General features: G+C 42.3%; 1 protein-coding gene across 1 annotated transcript in view; it reads left to right on the forward strand.

The window, feature by feature from the left end:
* The window catches only part of RAPGEF4 (Rap guanine nucleotide exchange factor 4), a 252,831-nt gene extending 237,074 nt beyond the window's left edge, over positions 1-15,757 (forward strand). The window contains exons 25-31 of the mRNA XM_060257080.1: positions 1,969-2,147; positions 5,128-5,218; positions 8,345-8,395; positions 9,191-9,278; positions 9,705-9,769; positions 13,787-13,841; positions 14,453-15,757. Coding sequence (XP_060113063.1) covers positions 1,969-2,147; positions 5,128-5,218; positions 8,345-8,395; positions 9,191-9,278; positions 9,705-9,769; positions 13,787-13,841; positions 14,453-14,580 — 657 coding nt within the window. The 3' untranslated portion in view covers positions 14,581-15,757. The remainder of the gene's footprint in view (positions 1-1,968; positions 2,148-5,127; positions 5,219-8,344; positions 8,396-9,190; positions 9,279-9,704; positions 9,770-13,786; positions 13,842-14,452) is intronic.
* The last annotated feature ends 817 nt before the right edge of the window (positions 15,758-16,574 follow it).

Raw genomic sequence — 16,574 nt, forward strand, 5'->3', positions numbered from 1 at the left:
ATGTGCATTCAGGCTTAATGGACATGATGACTCAGTGCAGCCAAAGTCAAATTATTAATCCATTTAACTCATTGTTCTATGCTGTAATTGGCTGTCTAGAGTCTTGGGCAAAGAAAGGTCTTTTCCCCTGGAACTAGAGATATCAGGGACTAAACTTGGAGCCTTCTGCAGGCAAAACATGTACTCTGTTACTGTATCACAGCTCTTGCAATAGGGATTTCCTCTATTAGTTTGCAAGACTGATAAGCAATAAACTTTTATTTCTTCTTGTCATCAAGAAAGAATTTCCTAAAGGCTGGATGAAAGACACAGCCCACATCCCATTTGGGGTGACGCTTAGTTTGGGAGGAAGGAGCAGGAGTAAGACTCCTATATTCCTTGCATACAGTCCTGTGCACTCCTATATTCCTTGCATACAGTCCTATATTTACAGTATACATTACAGTATACAGTATTAAAGATTTCTCTGGATTTATATTGCAAAAAGTTGAACCTAAGTCCTCCAAAGTCTGAATAGAAAGGACTTCAGATATACTAAGAGGTATGATTTTAATATTTACATGTAGCATCTATAGCAGTGAGGTGTCTGTTGAATTACTTTCATGTTTCCGATTGAAAGCATTATATACCACTAAGAGCCACTTTGGTGTAGTGGTTAAGTGTGCAAACTCTTATCTGGGAGAACTGGGTTTGATTTCCCCACTGCTCCACCTGTATCTGCTGGAATGGCCTTGGGTTAGCCATAGCTGTCGCAGGAGTTGTCCTTGAAAGGGCAGCCGCTGTGAGAGCCCTCTCAGCCCCACCCACCTCACAGGGTGTCTGTTCTGGGGGGAGAAGATATAGGAGATTATAAACCACTCTGATTCAGAGAGAAGGGCGGGGTATAAATCTGCAGTCTTCTTCTTCTAATGTACAGTCTACATTTTAATATATATCACTGGTTGTCTGCAGAACTTGGTGTAAACCTGAAGGTTTAGTTGATTTCAGGTGTCATATATAGCCACCCTCCAAACCATCACTTAGAGACTTAAGAGCATGCTGTGGGTTTGCAGATCCATTCCTTTCTCTCCTCTTGTGCACTGATCCCCTCCCTTCCTTCTGGTATTTGCAAACTATGATTAGTGCAAACCAGGATTCCCTCCAAACCATAGTTTGCAAACTAACACCAAGCCATGGTTTTCAGATCATGGTTTGCAGGTGAATTGTGATTTTTTCATTTTTTTCCCTACAAGCCCAAGGCAGCAAACTTTACTTTACTTTACTTTATTCGATTTATAAGCAAAGCAATGACAAGATGCACTGTACATAAAAGCAACATAAGAGTCCACCAACAAGATAAAAGCACTGTGCGGAATATAAACAACACACAAGCTAAGAATGCACCAGATAAAAATGCAGTCAGATGTGCCAAAATGGTTTACAGTCTGCTGAATACCCTTGGTGGTAGAACTGTTTTACACATTTTCCTGAATGCAAGAGAGCAAAGACATAAAGAGAATGATGGTGACTAGCTGTAACTTATCCAGTTTAGATGCCTGGCAGTGAACATCTGGAACAAGAGAAGAGAATTAGCACAGGAGAGAAAGTGGGATGAGAGAATGCATGAATTCACGGCACATCTCTAATGGCAACTTGTGTTGGAGAAGTGAAAATGAGTTGTTTGAATCAGGGCTTTTGGGGGTAGAAAATGCCCAGCAGGAACTCATTTGCATATTAGAGCACACCCCATGACATCACCATTGTTTTGTGCATATTAGCAGGCACTTATGTGCATATTAGGCCACACCCCCTGACACCACACCAGCTGAAACTACATTCCTATGTGTTCCTGGTTTGAATTGAACCCTTTCTTATCTAAATCATTTGGAAATCAGTTTGTCCCCCAAACTTTTTTTTAAGAGCATAAATCCTCTGTCTACTTCTGATTCTTCCCTGTTTCCTTTGTTTTGTCCCCCTCCCCTTTTCTAGCTGGAACTTGTCTACCACACATTTGGAAGGCACAATTTTAAAAGGACGACAGCCAATTTGGACCTATTTCTGCGAAGATTTAATGAAATCCAGTTCTGGGTAGTCACCGAGATTTGTCTCTGTTCCCAGCTCAGCAAACGCGTTCAGCTCCTGAAGAAGTTTATTAAGATAGCTGCCCAGTAAGTATAGTCAGCAGAGGTCAAAATTAGGGGTGTGCACTCAGTATAAACCAAGCCGAACCTCCCCACCACCGACAAATACCTTATCAGTATTTATCACGTATTTTCTCAGCCAATCACTGAAAGGTTTGGTGATTTGGCTATCCGAAAGTGGCCTCCCCAAAAAGCTTGAAAATAGTCAGGATTTTTTGGGGCTGCTGGGTAGCCACAGTTACAGGGCATTTAAAGGGCTTTGGGGAGTTCACTCGCCACAGCAGGGTCACACTACAGCTTGGAGAAGGCATTTAAAGGGACCGTTTCCCATTAAACACCTTTTCCCCCTCCATTGGAAACAATGAAGGATGGGGGCACATTCTTCTGGAGCCCATAGAATTGAACCTGTTGGTCCGATTTTTTTAAAGGGGGGGGGGGTTGCGGTAGAGGCATAACCAGCAGCTATGCTGCAATTTTAATGCATCTACCTTTTAAAAAAACAGCCCCCTGAGCCTCAGATTCGTCCTGGATTCGTTCTCCATTATAGCCCTGTAGGGGCCATTGATTGTAATAGTCCCCATAGGCTATAATAGCCACAAAAAATTGTCAATCCCAAATATTTCCTGAATCCCAATACCATACAGAAAAAGTGAGATACCAGGTGAAAAGTGAGATATTTATTTATCTAAGTATTAATATCTCACTTTTCACTATACCAGGTGAAAAGTGAGATATAGATACTTAGATAAATAAATCAATGAAATAGCAACAGGCAAACATCTTCAGGTCCAAAAGGGCCTTTCAAATGGAACTGATATCAGAGGACTCTCTGGAGAAAATCACAAAACCACAGCCCACTACCACCCACAACCATCCCCCCTATTTGCCTGTGGTGGCTATGGCTGGGGAACAAGCAGAGATTCCCAAGTTTGAAGGTGGTGGAAGTGTAGCATAGGAAGTACCTCTCTTTATCCCTGTGTGTCTCCCCTCTGCTCTCTTTGTCTGGAGAGCTAAACATATCCAAAGTTTCAGAAATCCAGAGAAACAGAGTGCCCACCTGACACCTGAACTGCCATCTCAGCTCAATTTCATAACACATAACTCTGTATTGAAGGTCAACATTATAATGTATTTGGATTAATATTCCGAACCTAAAGAATATGAACTTCAAGAGCATCACCAGTTAACATACTTGTAAAGGGAATTTCTTCTCTTTCGCTCTCTTTAGTCTGTATAAAAATGCAATGTTCCAGTTTGCTTGTACACAGCAGGTGTTGCAGATTCTGATCAGTAGAGGGCAGTAGCATATGTGCAAAAGAATAAAAATGAGATCTCTTCTCCCTCCCCTCCCCAATTCGTAGCAAAAAAATAGGGAGAAAGGAGTGTTACTAACTAAATGATTTGAAGAATTTCCAAATACATTTCTAAACAAAAATCAAGCAATCATTATGCATGATAAGAAAAAGATCGTTGGGGGGAAATTTGGGAGTTTAGCAGCTAGACAGATTCCCAGTGTCACAAGAAAATGAATCTCATACAGGCTAGCTTAATATTCTCTTATTGGTTTCCACATTTGTAGGACTACAGCTTTGGTAAATGAAATAGCAAAAGGTAGGCTTGTACATATTACTCAGCCTACTAGGGAAGGTTTGGAAATTTTCCAACTATAAATTCCCATGTATTTCTTTCTATTAACTTCAGCATTGTGGAGTTCTTGCCCACAAGAAAAATTGCTACTATGGCAACAGGTTTGTTGTTTTTTTTGTAAGAGCAATAAATGTAAAGTGAATGTGAGTTAGTAAAGGAAGATGCACTGTAATTTGTTCAGAATAAGTGAATGCAATGATTTTTGTTCATTAAAAGCCTTGGTCAAGTGCACACACACGTTCATACCTTCTACTGGAGACATAGAATTCTAGGTCAAGGAGACAACAGTGGGCTGGCTCCAGTACCCACAAACACCCAGCTGCTATTTGGGAATCTGTTGAAATTGTATGCTAACAAATAGGGATGAGCACAAACTGGGACAATGCGGTTCGTGGTTTGTGGCATCCCTGCTTTGTGAACCTCAAACTGTCACAAACTTTTAAGAGCTAATGAATGAACCCTCTTGAAACTGACATGAGTAGTTTGAAACAAAGTGTTGAAACAAAGTGTTCAAAGTGCTGAGAATTCCACTACCCCCCCTCCCGCATTGCTTTGAAGTTTGGTGGACATTTTGTGTGACTGGAGACAGTCTGTCTGGAAGTGCATCCATTCACAAAACTCCACAAACTGCTTAAAAGTTCATGCCGTAGATCTGCCATGAGCATCAGGTTCATGAGCCAACCAAAATTTGTCATGAAGTTTAGTTAGTGAATCTGTGTGTGCCTGTTCCTACTTACAAAGATGCCCTTCATCAGCAACCATGATTCCCAGATGACTGCTTTAAAAAGGAAGGAATATTCAGCAGTCCAGCTCTACCTCCTAAAGTGGTTTGACACATTCAGTGACTACCACCTCTATTAACCAAAGGATTTTCAGTGGTCTGTCTCCGTAGACAAAGACAGAGATCCTATACACCTCACCTCTCGTAGGCCTACCATTTTGAGCTAAGAAATATTAATATTCCCCAATAAAAAGTTGTTTGAGGTGTAACACCTCCTTCCCCTCTCAGTTGGCAACTGCAAAGATCAGTTAGTGCCTCTGCCTTCCGCAAGCAGTTTTCGCTCAAGGACATAGTTATTAAGTCTTCATTCAAGTACTTCTGCATTCTGTATTCCACTGTTAGCACTTTCACACACACTGACTAATGCACTTTCAATCCACTTTCAATGCACTTTAGTGGTTATTTGCAACTGAACTTGCCATTTCCCCCACTAAATTCCAGTTGCAATGTGCTTTGAAAGTGCATTATTTGGTGTGCATGAAAGCGTCACACGTTGAAAAAAAAAATCCTTCCATTACGTTTCTTCTTTCTCGACTTCTTTCTCTTTTACGCTAACTCTGCCCACCTCTTCTGTTTCAGCTGCAAGGAATACAAAAACTTGAATTCTTTTTTTGCTATAATCATGGGGCTAAGCAATGTAGCCGTGAGCCGCCTCACCCTGACATGGGAGGTAAGTTCCTGCTGGCCAGTAACAGTGCGATCCTACACAGTGCTACTACAGTCTAAGACCATTGACTTTAGCAGGCTTAGACTGGGTTGATGCTGCATAGAATTGCATAGAAAGCTTACAAATATTGACTTTGATGTGGTCCATTTACCTTAGTTGCTGCTTTGTTTGGAACTTGTATAGATCTAGCTGGAATTTATGCTTCTGCAGGGTTTTGCACTGGTTCAGACATTTCTCCTTTGGTTGGCTGGTTCACACACACTGCTGGCCGCACCACAGATCACTTTGGAAACTTAGGCTGGTTTCACACTGTGAAACTGACACTATTTTATCCTGTTGCGAAAAAATTTGCTTCAGTTTGAATCGTTTCTGGGCTATCAGACAGCCCCTGCTAAAGGGGCAGGATCCCGGCAGCGGTCAGTGGTTGACCATTCACACTGCTAGCCCGGCTCAGCCACGGACCCGATGTGGAAAGGGTTGTCTTTTTTAAAAAGGCCCCCTGTGTGTGCACTCAATCGGAGAAGCACACAAGTCATCCTTGGAGAGGAGTTTGGGGGGAAAAAACCCAGCCGTGCTGGAAATGGCTTGGCATGACCGCACAGCTGTTCCACTCAGGGGCGTAGCTAGGACTTTGGGGGCCTGGGGCCCAAGATTTATGTGGGCCCCCCAGACCCCCCACAGGACACTTTGGGGCTTTCGGCCCCCCACAGCTACCTGGAAGAACCAGCGTGGGCTTCGCTTCCGAGCCAGGCACCCCCTCGGGTCAGCCCTTCCCGCGGCGCGCACCTGCCTTCGCCGTCCCTCACCTGTTCCGAGGAGGTGCCGCCTGCGCCAGCGGAGGGCTCTTCGAGTGCTGCGCGCCCGGGCCGCCTACAGCTGCTGCGCCGAAGGCGCCATGGGGCACTCCCAAGTCAGCGGCCGCCTTCGCTCCGGCGCCCGAGACGCCTCGGCTTTGGTCGAACGCGAGGAGAGGGGAAGGCGAGGCGCTTCGAGCGGGACGAGGGGCAAAAAGCACCAGCCGCTGCCTCCCGCCGCCTCAGAGACCCGCTCCTCCGCTGCCAGTCAGCGCCTGCTCAACCGGGCCAATGGGGAGTGGAGGGGCCGGTTGCAGCCAACTTCAGAGTTCGCGAGCAGAAAGGCGGGCCCGCCGAGGAGCAAGGAATGCCGCCTGGGGCTCCCGCTTGCTTGGGAAACAGGTGCCCACCGCCCAAGGTCACGGAGCCAAGGGGAAATTTCCTGACCCGCACCAGACACGCTCAGCTTGTCACACGCGCTCACGCACACCCAGGAAGGGGGGACTTGGGGACTCCCCGCTGCAACACGCCCTCAGCCTGCGCACGAAGAAACTCTGTGAGAGTTAGTAGCTTTCTGCAGGGAGAGAAGGGGAGGCAGGCGCTGGTTTTGTACATCCCAGGCAGCCGGCTTCTGAGGGGCCCCTTGGCATTGCCAAGGGGCCCCCCAGACCCCCCAGACCTGGGGCGACCCGCCCCCCCCGCCCCCCCTCCCTACGCCACTGGTTCCACTTATCAGTCGCCCCAGGGCATTCAGACAGCAGCCAATTATGCGACCTACATCCAATTCAGGGGGATGCTACCGGGAAGCTTTTTGATGCGAATAGGAGGCATCTGGAGACAGGGTGGTAATGGGTGTGGCTCGGAGGGCAGATGTGCTTGTGTAATCGTGCACTTTTAATCCGAATGGGAGGCGGGGCTAGGTCGGAGCAAATCTCCTGTGTGAAACCACCTTGTGTTTCCAAAGCAGTCTGCCATACATCATGATGAACTGCCATCTGAGAAAGGCAAGTCAGTGCAATCCTAAGAAGAGTTACACCCTTATAAGCCCACTGATTTCAGTGGGCTTAGAAAGGTGTGACTTGGCATGCCCCTGACGGATAGAATCATAGAACTGCAGAGTTGGAATGGGCCATTCAGGCTATCTAGTCTAATTCCCTGCCCAAGTCTTTTCTGAAAATTAGACTTCCAAGATCAGCCTGGAGCATCCCTGAGAGTGAGAGGGAGCTCATTACTGATTCCACTGTTGCACAACTCTTACTGTAAAAACGTTTTTCCTGCTATCCAGATGGTACCTTCTCACCCCTAATTTAAACCCATTATTGCAAGACCCGTGCTGGTCTGACTTTCTCAGCTCTTGGAAGCTAAGCAGGGTTGACCCTGGTTAGTACTTGGATGGGAGACCACCAAGGAATTCCAGGGTTGCTATGCAGGAGGAGGCATGGCAAACCACCTCTGAACATCTCTTGCCTCGAAAACCCTACAGGATCATCATAAATTGGCTATAACTTGACAGCACTTTTAGGATTGCACCGTACAAGCCTTTGGAGAACTAGAGGTTCATCGATTACCAGCATAAATATTCCAAGCCCCAGGGTTAGTGTGCCGATATGGCATAGTTGCACAAGTAGCACATTAGGTTCTGAGAGACCCAGGTTCAGTTCTCTGTATGAACCTTGAGCCCAACCTACCAAAAACCAACTTCAGGGCGGGGCATGTGTACTACCTTGAGCTCCTTAGAGCTAAGATGGGATAAAAATGCATCCTCCAGCTAGGATTCCTAGTTGCAAAATTAGTCCAGAATCTATGTGATGGTTTTCTATAAACGAAGTGGTCCGATCACTATGACTGTTAGCTTAATTAGATTAAATAAAATATAGCAAAAATAGAAATTCCCACCAGAAAACCTCTTGGGGAACCCAGACGGTAAAATGGATTCCTTTGCTGCCATATAACTTTCTGACGACCAAGAGGAAAATCTATCCGCACTGGGTATTTCTCCCCCCAAGTTTGGATCCAAATCTGTTCCAAGCTTTGTGACTCTCTATTTATAATCTGGTTGCTAGGAGACTTACTGTATTTTTTTCTTGGCTGCATTGTTACAAACAGGGTGGCAAAGGGAACAGTCTCTCTCATCTCAAGGCTGTGCTAAAAGCACTGTGGTGGCAATTAAGTCTGCCTTTGCATGTGGAAGTGGGTGTACAGCACTTCATATGCATGGCTGATAGAGAGAGAGAATCATGCACATGGAGTTGTGCATACTGGAGTATTGTTTAACTTAAAAACCAGGGTCAAATCAACCTTGACTTGACACAAATGTTATTATTTTTATTGACAGAAACTTCCAAGCAAGTTCAAGAAGATCTATGCAGAGTTTGAAAGCTTAATGGTAAATGGCAACAGAGTCTTGTGGATCTGTTCTGTTCCTGACTACCTGAACTGAATTCCTCTGTTTTTTAACATTTTATGTGTCCTTGTTTGACTTTAAGGAGTTTATGATCCCATTATAGTGCTGATAAAACAGGCATGTATGACTAATAAATTACGCTCTCAGGGAAGCCATTCTGAGCAAATGTGTGCCCTGCTTAAAGTCAACTTGGGAAATTTAGAAAACGATTTTGTCCCTTTATATATCTGCTTGATTGTACATTCTGGTTTTAGATTTTATTGTGCATTATTGTTACAGAGCCATGGTTTTACAGCTTTACAGGAGATGACCCAGCAGAAGCGCAAAAGAGAAAAATGAGAGAATTCCGTTCAGATATGCACATTATTTGTCACTATTCCCATAGTTTTCCCATGTGATAACAGACAGAAATAATGGCGTTTTAATTAAGAGAATGTGTAACTTATACAGAATAGGCAAACTCAGGGCTTTTTTGTAGCAGGAACTCCTTTGCATATTAGGCCTGATGTAGCTAATCCTCCAAGAGCTTACAAGTAGGCCCTGTACTAAGAGCTTTGTAAGCTCTTGGACAATTGGCCACATCAGGGGAATGTAGCCTAATATGCAAAGGAGTTCCCGCTACAAAAAAGCCCTGGCCAAACTGATGATGTCAATTGTGGCTGTCTTTGTTCTTAAGGAAGTCTTTTCTGAAAATTAGACTTCAAGATCATTGCAATGTAATATAACGGTTACTGTTTGGAAAAAAAAACAACAGCTGAACATTTATTGTTTTATTAGGACCCTTCAAGAAACCACCGGGCCTACAGACTCACCGTAGCTAAGCAGGAACCTCCCGTAATTCCATTTATGCCTTTGCTTATAAAAGGTAACGAGTGCAAATGCAGCAAGATCAATGCAGCAAGCACAATTTGTCATTCCTGCCTCAAAAGGGATGCAATCCTAAGCAGAGCTACACCTTTTTAAGACCATGGAAACCAAGAGGCTTGGAAGAGAAGCTCTGTTCTGTTTAGCATTGCACTGTTTAGCATTGTACTGCTGTCCCCTTTTGACAAAGCATGGAAGCAGAAAGGGGAACGGGTATTTCATACACCTGAGTATTTCTGGGATTACGGGTGGGGAAAAGTCATTGAATTTTTATATATCTATGAACAGCATTTCATTTTACTGTTTTTTATGTGTAAATGAGTACCTGAAAATTAAGAAACTGTATGTATGTTCTAAGTGTCTTGAATTTAATGCCTTGGCTTAATTACTGGCAGTTATAAAGGCTTTTCTTTTCTTCACACTGCAGACATGACATTTACTCATGAAGGGAACAAGACATTCATTGACAGTCTAGTAAACTTTGAAAAAATGGTACGTAGCATATATTCCAAGGGAAAATATTATTATATTCTATAAAGGTGAAGAATCAGCACTCTGTGGTATTCATTAATTGAAATGTGGTATTGAACCCAGCTTGCTGGGGGTAAAATGTAGATGACTAGGGACGGCGATGGCAAACCACCCCGTAAAAAGTCTGCTGTGAAAGCCAGAGTCAGAAACGACTGGTGCTTGCACAGGGGACTACCTTTACCTTTTTATTCATAAGTTGAAATCTCAGGGTAGTTTTGGATATGGTTTTTGAAAAAGATATGTTACCTACACTGTAACACATAGGAAGTGTTGGAATTTTAGCCCTGCATGGCCAACCATCATTCAAAAACCTGAAATTTTGGAAACTGCCTTTCTCCTTTTCACACAAACATCAAGGAAAAGGCTGAAAGGCATGTGTGAATTTGAGCCTAGAGCGGCCATGAAGATTGGGGACCAAGGAGCAAGCAGGAAGCTTTCAGAATGTCAATCTGTTCTGAGTTGTGAAGGGCCTCGGATTCTACCACACTTGTAACTCTGATGTTAGAAATGAGTCGATAATTTAATTTTATCCACTTGAGGAAACTGTTTGTTACGGCCTACGCTCCTGTTAGTTTTGTATAACGTTGACTGAGTGAAGCCATACCAGAATCTCTTGTTAAACTATTATTTATCTCTTTGTTATTATTTTTTTTCAGTAGCCAATTTTGCTGGCAGGTATCACTTTTTTTTCCAATGGTTAGGCAATTATTGATCTCCCCACTTCCTTAGAAAACAGGTTTTCTCAATACCCATCAGTTAAGAGAATGTATGTTTCGATCTCTTTTTCCCTCCCTTTAAACTTTGTTCGAGTGAAAATGATCTCTGACTAAGCCTCTAGAGGGCAACATCCTACACACCAAGCCAATGTGATCTAATGCCATGCTGGTAGCAGCTATACTGTTTTAACACCCGTTTAAAAACTATTTTAATTTAGCAAATGGATTCGATATGGCATGTAGCTTATAAGGACTATCCACATTTGACAAAAGATTCAACAACCTTTGTTTTCCTTACTGGTGATAAAGATCTTATGCCTGAGGTCCACCACTCATCAGGAACAGATAACATGTTAAACCTGTACCTCATGTGGAGACTGTCATGATTTCAGTACCCACTGTTTTAAAAAGATTTATTGGACAGAAAACTAAAAGGCAGGAGCAAAGGATTCTAGTTTAATCTTTCTTTAGAGAATAGTGGTGCTGGTGTACAGTAGAACAGCTAAATTGATGCCAGACAGATAGAGCTTTGACTAAAAAGCTTATACCAAAAAAAATCTTGTTGGGTCTCTAAGGTGTTACTGAACTTCAGGTCTAACTTAATCTTTTCTCTCTGGCGTGCCTTTTTTATGACTGCATTCCTGCTTGGGGGGGGGGGCCTGTTAGATATGTACATCTGATTCTCTGGCAGTCTGAATTGGTCCTCTCTAGATACAGGTGGAACACCTCTTCTGCTCTTTGGGAGGATTGGCCTTTGATCTGTGGCCAAACCAGATTTGCTTTCATTTTTTTTTAACCTGCTGTCAGCATTTTCCAAACTTGTTCACATTGCCCTATTTACAGACTCACTCATAAGGCCTGTGGGCTTTGCAGAAAGTTCTAAGCACTCTAGTAGTAATATATGACTCTTATACTGTTAGGGTGACAAATGGGATATAAGAAGAAGACAGAACTCTTCTAAAAAGAAAAGATCTGGGGAGGTGCATATTTGCATGCAGGAGTGAGAAAAGCTGTTGAAATGTATTTATTTATTCAGTACTTTTAATTGCTACATTCTTGATTTAAATATTTATGTAATAAAATGTAACAGCCGTGAACAATTTCATTCTAAAGACAACTCAAGTTCAAGAAATGATAAGAATACTTTCAAAGACACCCCCCCCCCAAAGCTAGCCAGCTAATAAATTTGAAAAGTGTCCTACAGAATCCAAACATGCAGGGGAAAGGGTGTGGTTCAGTGCAAAAGCTGGTACTTTGCATGCAGAAGGTCCCAGGTTCAGTCCCCAGTTTAAAAGGATCAGGTAGGAGGTGATATGAAAGACCTCTCCCTGAGACTCTGCAGAGCTGCTGCCAGTCTGAGTAGACAATACTGACCTTGATGGATTGATGATCTGATTCAGAATCCGGCAGCTTCATACAGGAGTACTGCCTTTTTCACCTGGCCATACCTTATCCAATAACTCGGTAAATCCACACATCTACTTCCCCACCCAGTCATGGACTGTCCGCTCATCTTGGTCTGGGACACTGGGATGTGTTGCCATTACAATCGGCATCTCCTGTTGTGCTCAGAATTTAGAGTCTGTGAGGGAGAGACAGGTGGGTTGGAAGTCCTTGGAAGACATTGGTGGAGGCCTGCCTGCCTGCAGCAGTGTGCCCGCAAGTAATCCTTCTGACAGCATCATGTCTTCTTGTTGGAAGGCTGTGATGCATATGCACATAGACGAGCATTGTTTAGAAAACCTTTGCATTGAAGGAAAGGCAACCAGCTTCGTTATATACTGTGCTTCCCCAAGTATCGCTGCCATGGCCCTTGCCAAAAGCAGCCGCGGGCTAGTCTGAAGAGGATCTGCCACACAAACTCTTCCATCCGTGGCACGATAGAATAGTGCCATCAACCACTGGTTCTTTTGACTGAGACTCTTCACCCTTGAGGTGTGAAATGAGGATTAGAGAATTTGTGCATATTGGTTTTCAGGTTTTATGGATCCAGACAAAGAGAGTTCATACACTGATCCTTATGAAGGGGGGGAAGAAAGAGGGGGCAAGCATTATTTCGGTTTTGGAACATAAAGATTATGCAAAAAGGATTTGACTTTAAACCCTTAGTAGTTTTTCTGTATGGTATACATGAATATTGATAACGTTTTGAAGCCCGGTCTAGTAGCGGATTAGCAGATAATGTGTTGGCCTGTTGCCACTATTCTAGGCTGCGTACAGTCTGAATTTGGATAGCTGTGCATGTATGCAGGTGAGTCCATAGCAAGCTGAAGGCAGCCCTCTTCAGAGTTCTAAGCTCGTTGACTTCGCAAAAATGATCTGGGGAAAAAATAATGGAAAAAGTTACAACTGGGAAAGCAATGACCCGCAAACAATACTGCATGTAAGGGACGGAGAAAGCTGAAGAAGCCAAGAAGTTAATCAGGAACAAAAACCTGCTGCTGAAAAGCCCCAAAGAGGGCATCCACTGCGTAATGGGCACATGACTTGAACTGCTGCTGAGCCAAGAAGGTCTGAGCGCCTGCTCCGGCTGCAACGCCACTGAGGATGTTCTCCGCAGCTGAGAACGAAACGTCTGGAAGGAAAACTTTCTCCAGTAGAACACGGCACTTGATCCCGAAAGATTCTACAAACCCTAATGATGTTACCACCTGTGAAAACCTGAAATCTTTGAATATCAAGGAATATTGGAAATTCTGCCCTGTAGAATATCTTTTGGTAGATGTGTTTTTTATTTATGTTTATGTGGTATTAAAATTTAGTTGTTTATTTTGTTAGATATGTTCAGGGCTATTTTTGTAGAAAAAGCCCAGCAGGAACTAATTTACATATTAGGCCACACCCCCTGATGTCACCATTGTTTCACACGGGGCTTTTTTGGTAGAAAAAGCCCAGCAGGAGCTCATTTGCATATCAAGCCACACACCCTGCCACCAACCCAGCCGGAACTGTGTTCCTCGGTGTTTCTATTCAAAAAAAGCCCTGGATATGTTTCTTGTGTGTGTGTGTGTGTCATTGCCTGCTTCTGCACAGCCGCCCTGAGCCTGCTTGGCGGGGGAGGGCGGGATATAAATAAAATTTTACTTACTTACTTACTTACTTACACAGTAATCCTTAACTTCTATGGTGGCCTCCCATCCACATATCAACCAGGACCAAGCCTCTTTGGCTTCCAAGGTCAGACAAAACTAGGCTAGCTTGGGCCATTCAAGGCAGAGCAATTGTATATATCTATCTAATTATGATTATATTTTCCTTTTAGCGTATGATTTCCAACACTGTCAGAACAGTGAAATTTTGTCGGAGCCAACCTTTCAGTAAGTACCATAATGTCTGTATTATCATGACTAAAAATTTCTGTCTTCTTCTAATGCCAAGGGCTATTGACTAGTCTATTCCCTTTGACATCAACTGTCAACTGCACAGTGCCCTGGGGTCTTTTTAGGAGACATTGTAAATATAATCTGAGCTACTAAAATGATGTATTAAAGATTCTCCAGGATCATGAAGCATGACTGGCAATATTGCAGTTAAGTTAATTAAAACAAGACAAAAACCATTTAGTCAGTTTATTTACTTTAATTGGGCATGTTTCTGTATTACATTATTTTATATTAATATGTAATATTCTGTATTTGTAATCGGGCAGGTTTCTATATTATATTATTTTATATTAATATACAATATTCTGTATTTCGTAATCTAGCTTTATTGACTGTCAGATGTATGTTTTGTACCGTTAATGTTGCATTTATTTTTAATTCTGTGATCCTCCATAACTCTGAACAAGAAAGGCTGACTGTGAATGAAGTATATATGAACAAATAGAAACATAAGATTTTGTTAGTGGTGAAGAGAGAGTTGTCTATTCTATGCAGATTTCTTTTTGACTAAGAATACCAACAGCACGTCATTTCTGTTTCATTAGGCCCTGATGCATCTCTGGCAAATAAGAACCATCAGGATGTCCGAAGTTACGTGCGGCAATTAAGTGTGATTGACAATCAGAGGACTTTATCACAGATGTCGCATCGCCTAGAACCACGCCGTGCTTAAATGTTTCCAACGACGACGCCTCCCTTTTTCTCGACTCCAAGGTCATTTGTTAAGAATGCCACCTCTTCCCTGCTACTGCACTGCCACTACAAATGTAAGCAACAACAGATTCCAAAATGTCCTAGGTAATTGATGCACAAATGTACCCGCTGGTGGAAAAATAACAGAGGAGATGAATGAGATCACTCGCCACCGCAGCTGGGAGGAGCCTCACGTGGTATGCACTTAGTTAATTTTGAAACATACTAAAAAGTCTTGTACATAATAGAAATCTTTAAAAGGGGGGGTGGGGGGGACAAGAGTCTGGAAGGAAAAAGGTAAACTAGTTGATAAATTATGAACCTAAAACTTTTGCCATTTCCAAGGAATGTATAGATGGGTACTCTTAACTAACAAAAGAAATTGCAGTATTCTCTCCTCCGTTATCAAATTTAAGGCTGTATTCTGCCATGGTTTTGCATGTTTAGTCCACATGAGCATCGGTGTCAAAAAAACAAAAACTAATGGCATAAAGTAGGTAGGTATAGTAAAATATTGCCATGGCTTTAGTATTCAGGGAGTAGTAAAAGCCTTTCCCTGCAATAGGATGTTTTTAAAAGTCATCTCTTAAATGCATTTGCCTTACTACAGTAATACATCATGACCACTTAAATAAACTCCAGGATTTCTGGGAGTTTCTTCTATGGGAGGTGCCTATTGTTTACATTTCAGTTGTTTTAGGGATTTTTTTTTTTTAGCTGCTAGACAGGACTATACAAAATAACACTACAAAATGAAAGGGTTTTTCAGAAAATGGCATTAGAAGAAGCAAAAACAAAACCCACACACAAACACTGTCAGTGAGAGCACAATCTGCACAAATAATTTCAGGGTAATCTTTTTCTGGACAATGAAACTTTCAATATCAGCAACTTCTTAATTCTTTACTCGGTCTAATTTTGGCAAACGTTTTGCACTTTGAAGTTAGGTGGCCTACAGAAATGTTAATGCTCATCCGTTGTTATGGAGTTGTTTGTTTTATGTATTTATGTATTTGTCGTTGTGCCATAATAATTAATTTTTATCAACTTTTTATTTAGCATGTAATTGAAGTACAATTTGATGTACATTTTGCAGCCAGGAGAAAAGTGTGTTGTATGTTTTATGTAAATAAAATGCACTATTAAATATAACAGCCAAGAGACATGTGTTAGCCCTCCTTTATTAAAAATGAGAGCCATCTGTTATTTTGTACTTTGACCTCTGTTAATCTATTACTATAGATACTGCCTTTTTCCTAATGGGGACTGCAGCTGAACTCTGCTTTAAACGCTCAGAGTTTTCCTCTCTTCTCTTACTAACTTCATTAATGTGCGTGGGTTCAGAGGTGTTTAAACTAAAGAAGAAGGTGGCACTACTGCTATGATGAGCAAGTATCTGGGCTATAAATCCTTTTCAGCAAGGAAATGAACCCACCAAAAGTATCTAAAGAACATCCTGTAATAATTAAATAAAATTGCTTTCTCAATCAAAACAAATAACCCAGCGCAATACAAAATATAGGCTTGTGCTCAGTATCAAACAGATGTAAGGGAGAATTCTGGGGATTAACAAGGGGAGAATACTCCATCTAAGCTGAAGGGAGGGATACTGTCTCTTCCCAAATGACAGCTTAGACTTTTAATGTCACTCTTTAAAAAATGATTTTAACATACTAGGGTGTAATCCAGTCCACAGCTTGGATTTAAATTAACACTAAAATTGATGAATGACAATTGTTATATCAGGATATCTTGACTGATTGTAGGAGGGGTTGAAGAAATTACCTCAGAATTTGCTGGAATCATAAAGTAGCCTGATCAAGATGGTGGTAAGGAGTATCAGAAGTCTGCCTGTAAAAGGTTTCCTTAAATGTAAAACAGAAGATGAGTTGAGTCTCTTGGTTCACCACACACACACACATTTTAGAATGGAAGAAGCATTTTTGGAAAAGGAACTTCGGGTTATGTTTTGCG

Source organism: Heteronotia binoei, chromosome 16, assembly GCF_032191835.1.
Source record: "Heteronotia binoei isolate CCM8104 ecotype False Entrance Well chromosome 16, APGP_CSIRO_Hbin_v1, whole genome shotgun sequence".
Taxonomy (NCBI): Eukaryota; Metazoa; Chordata; class Lepidosauria; order Squamata; family Gekkonidae; genus Heteronotia; species Heteronotia binoei.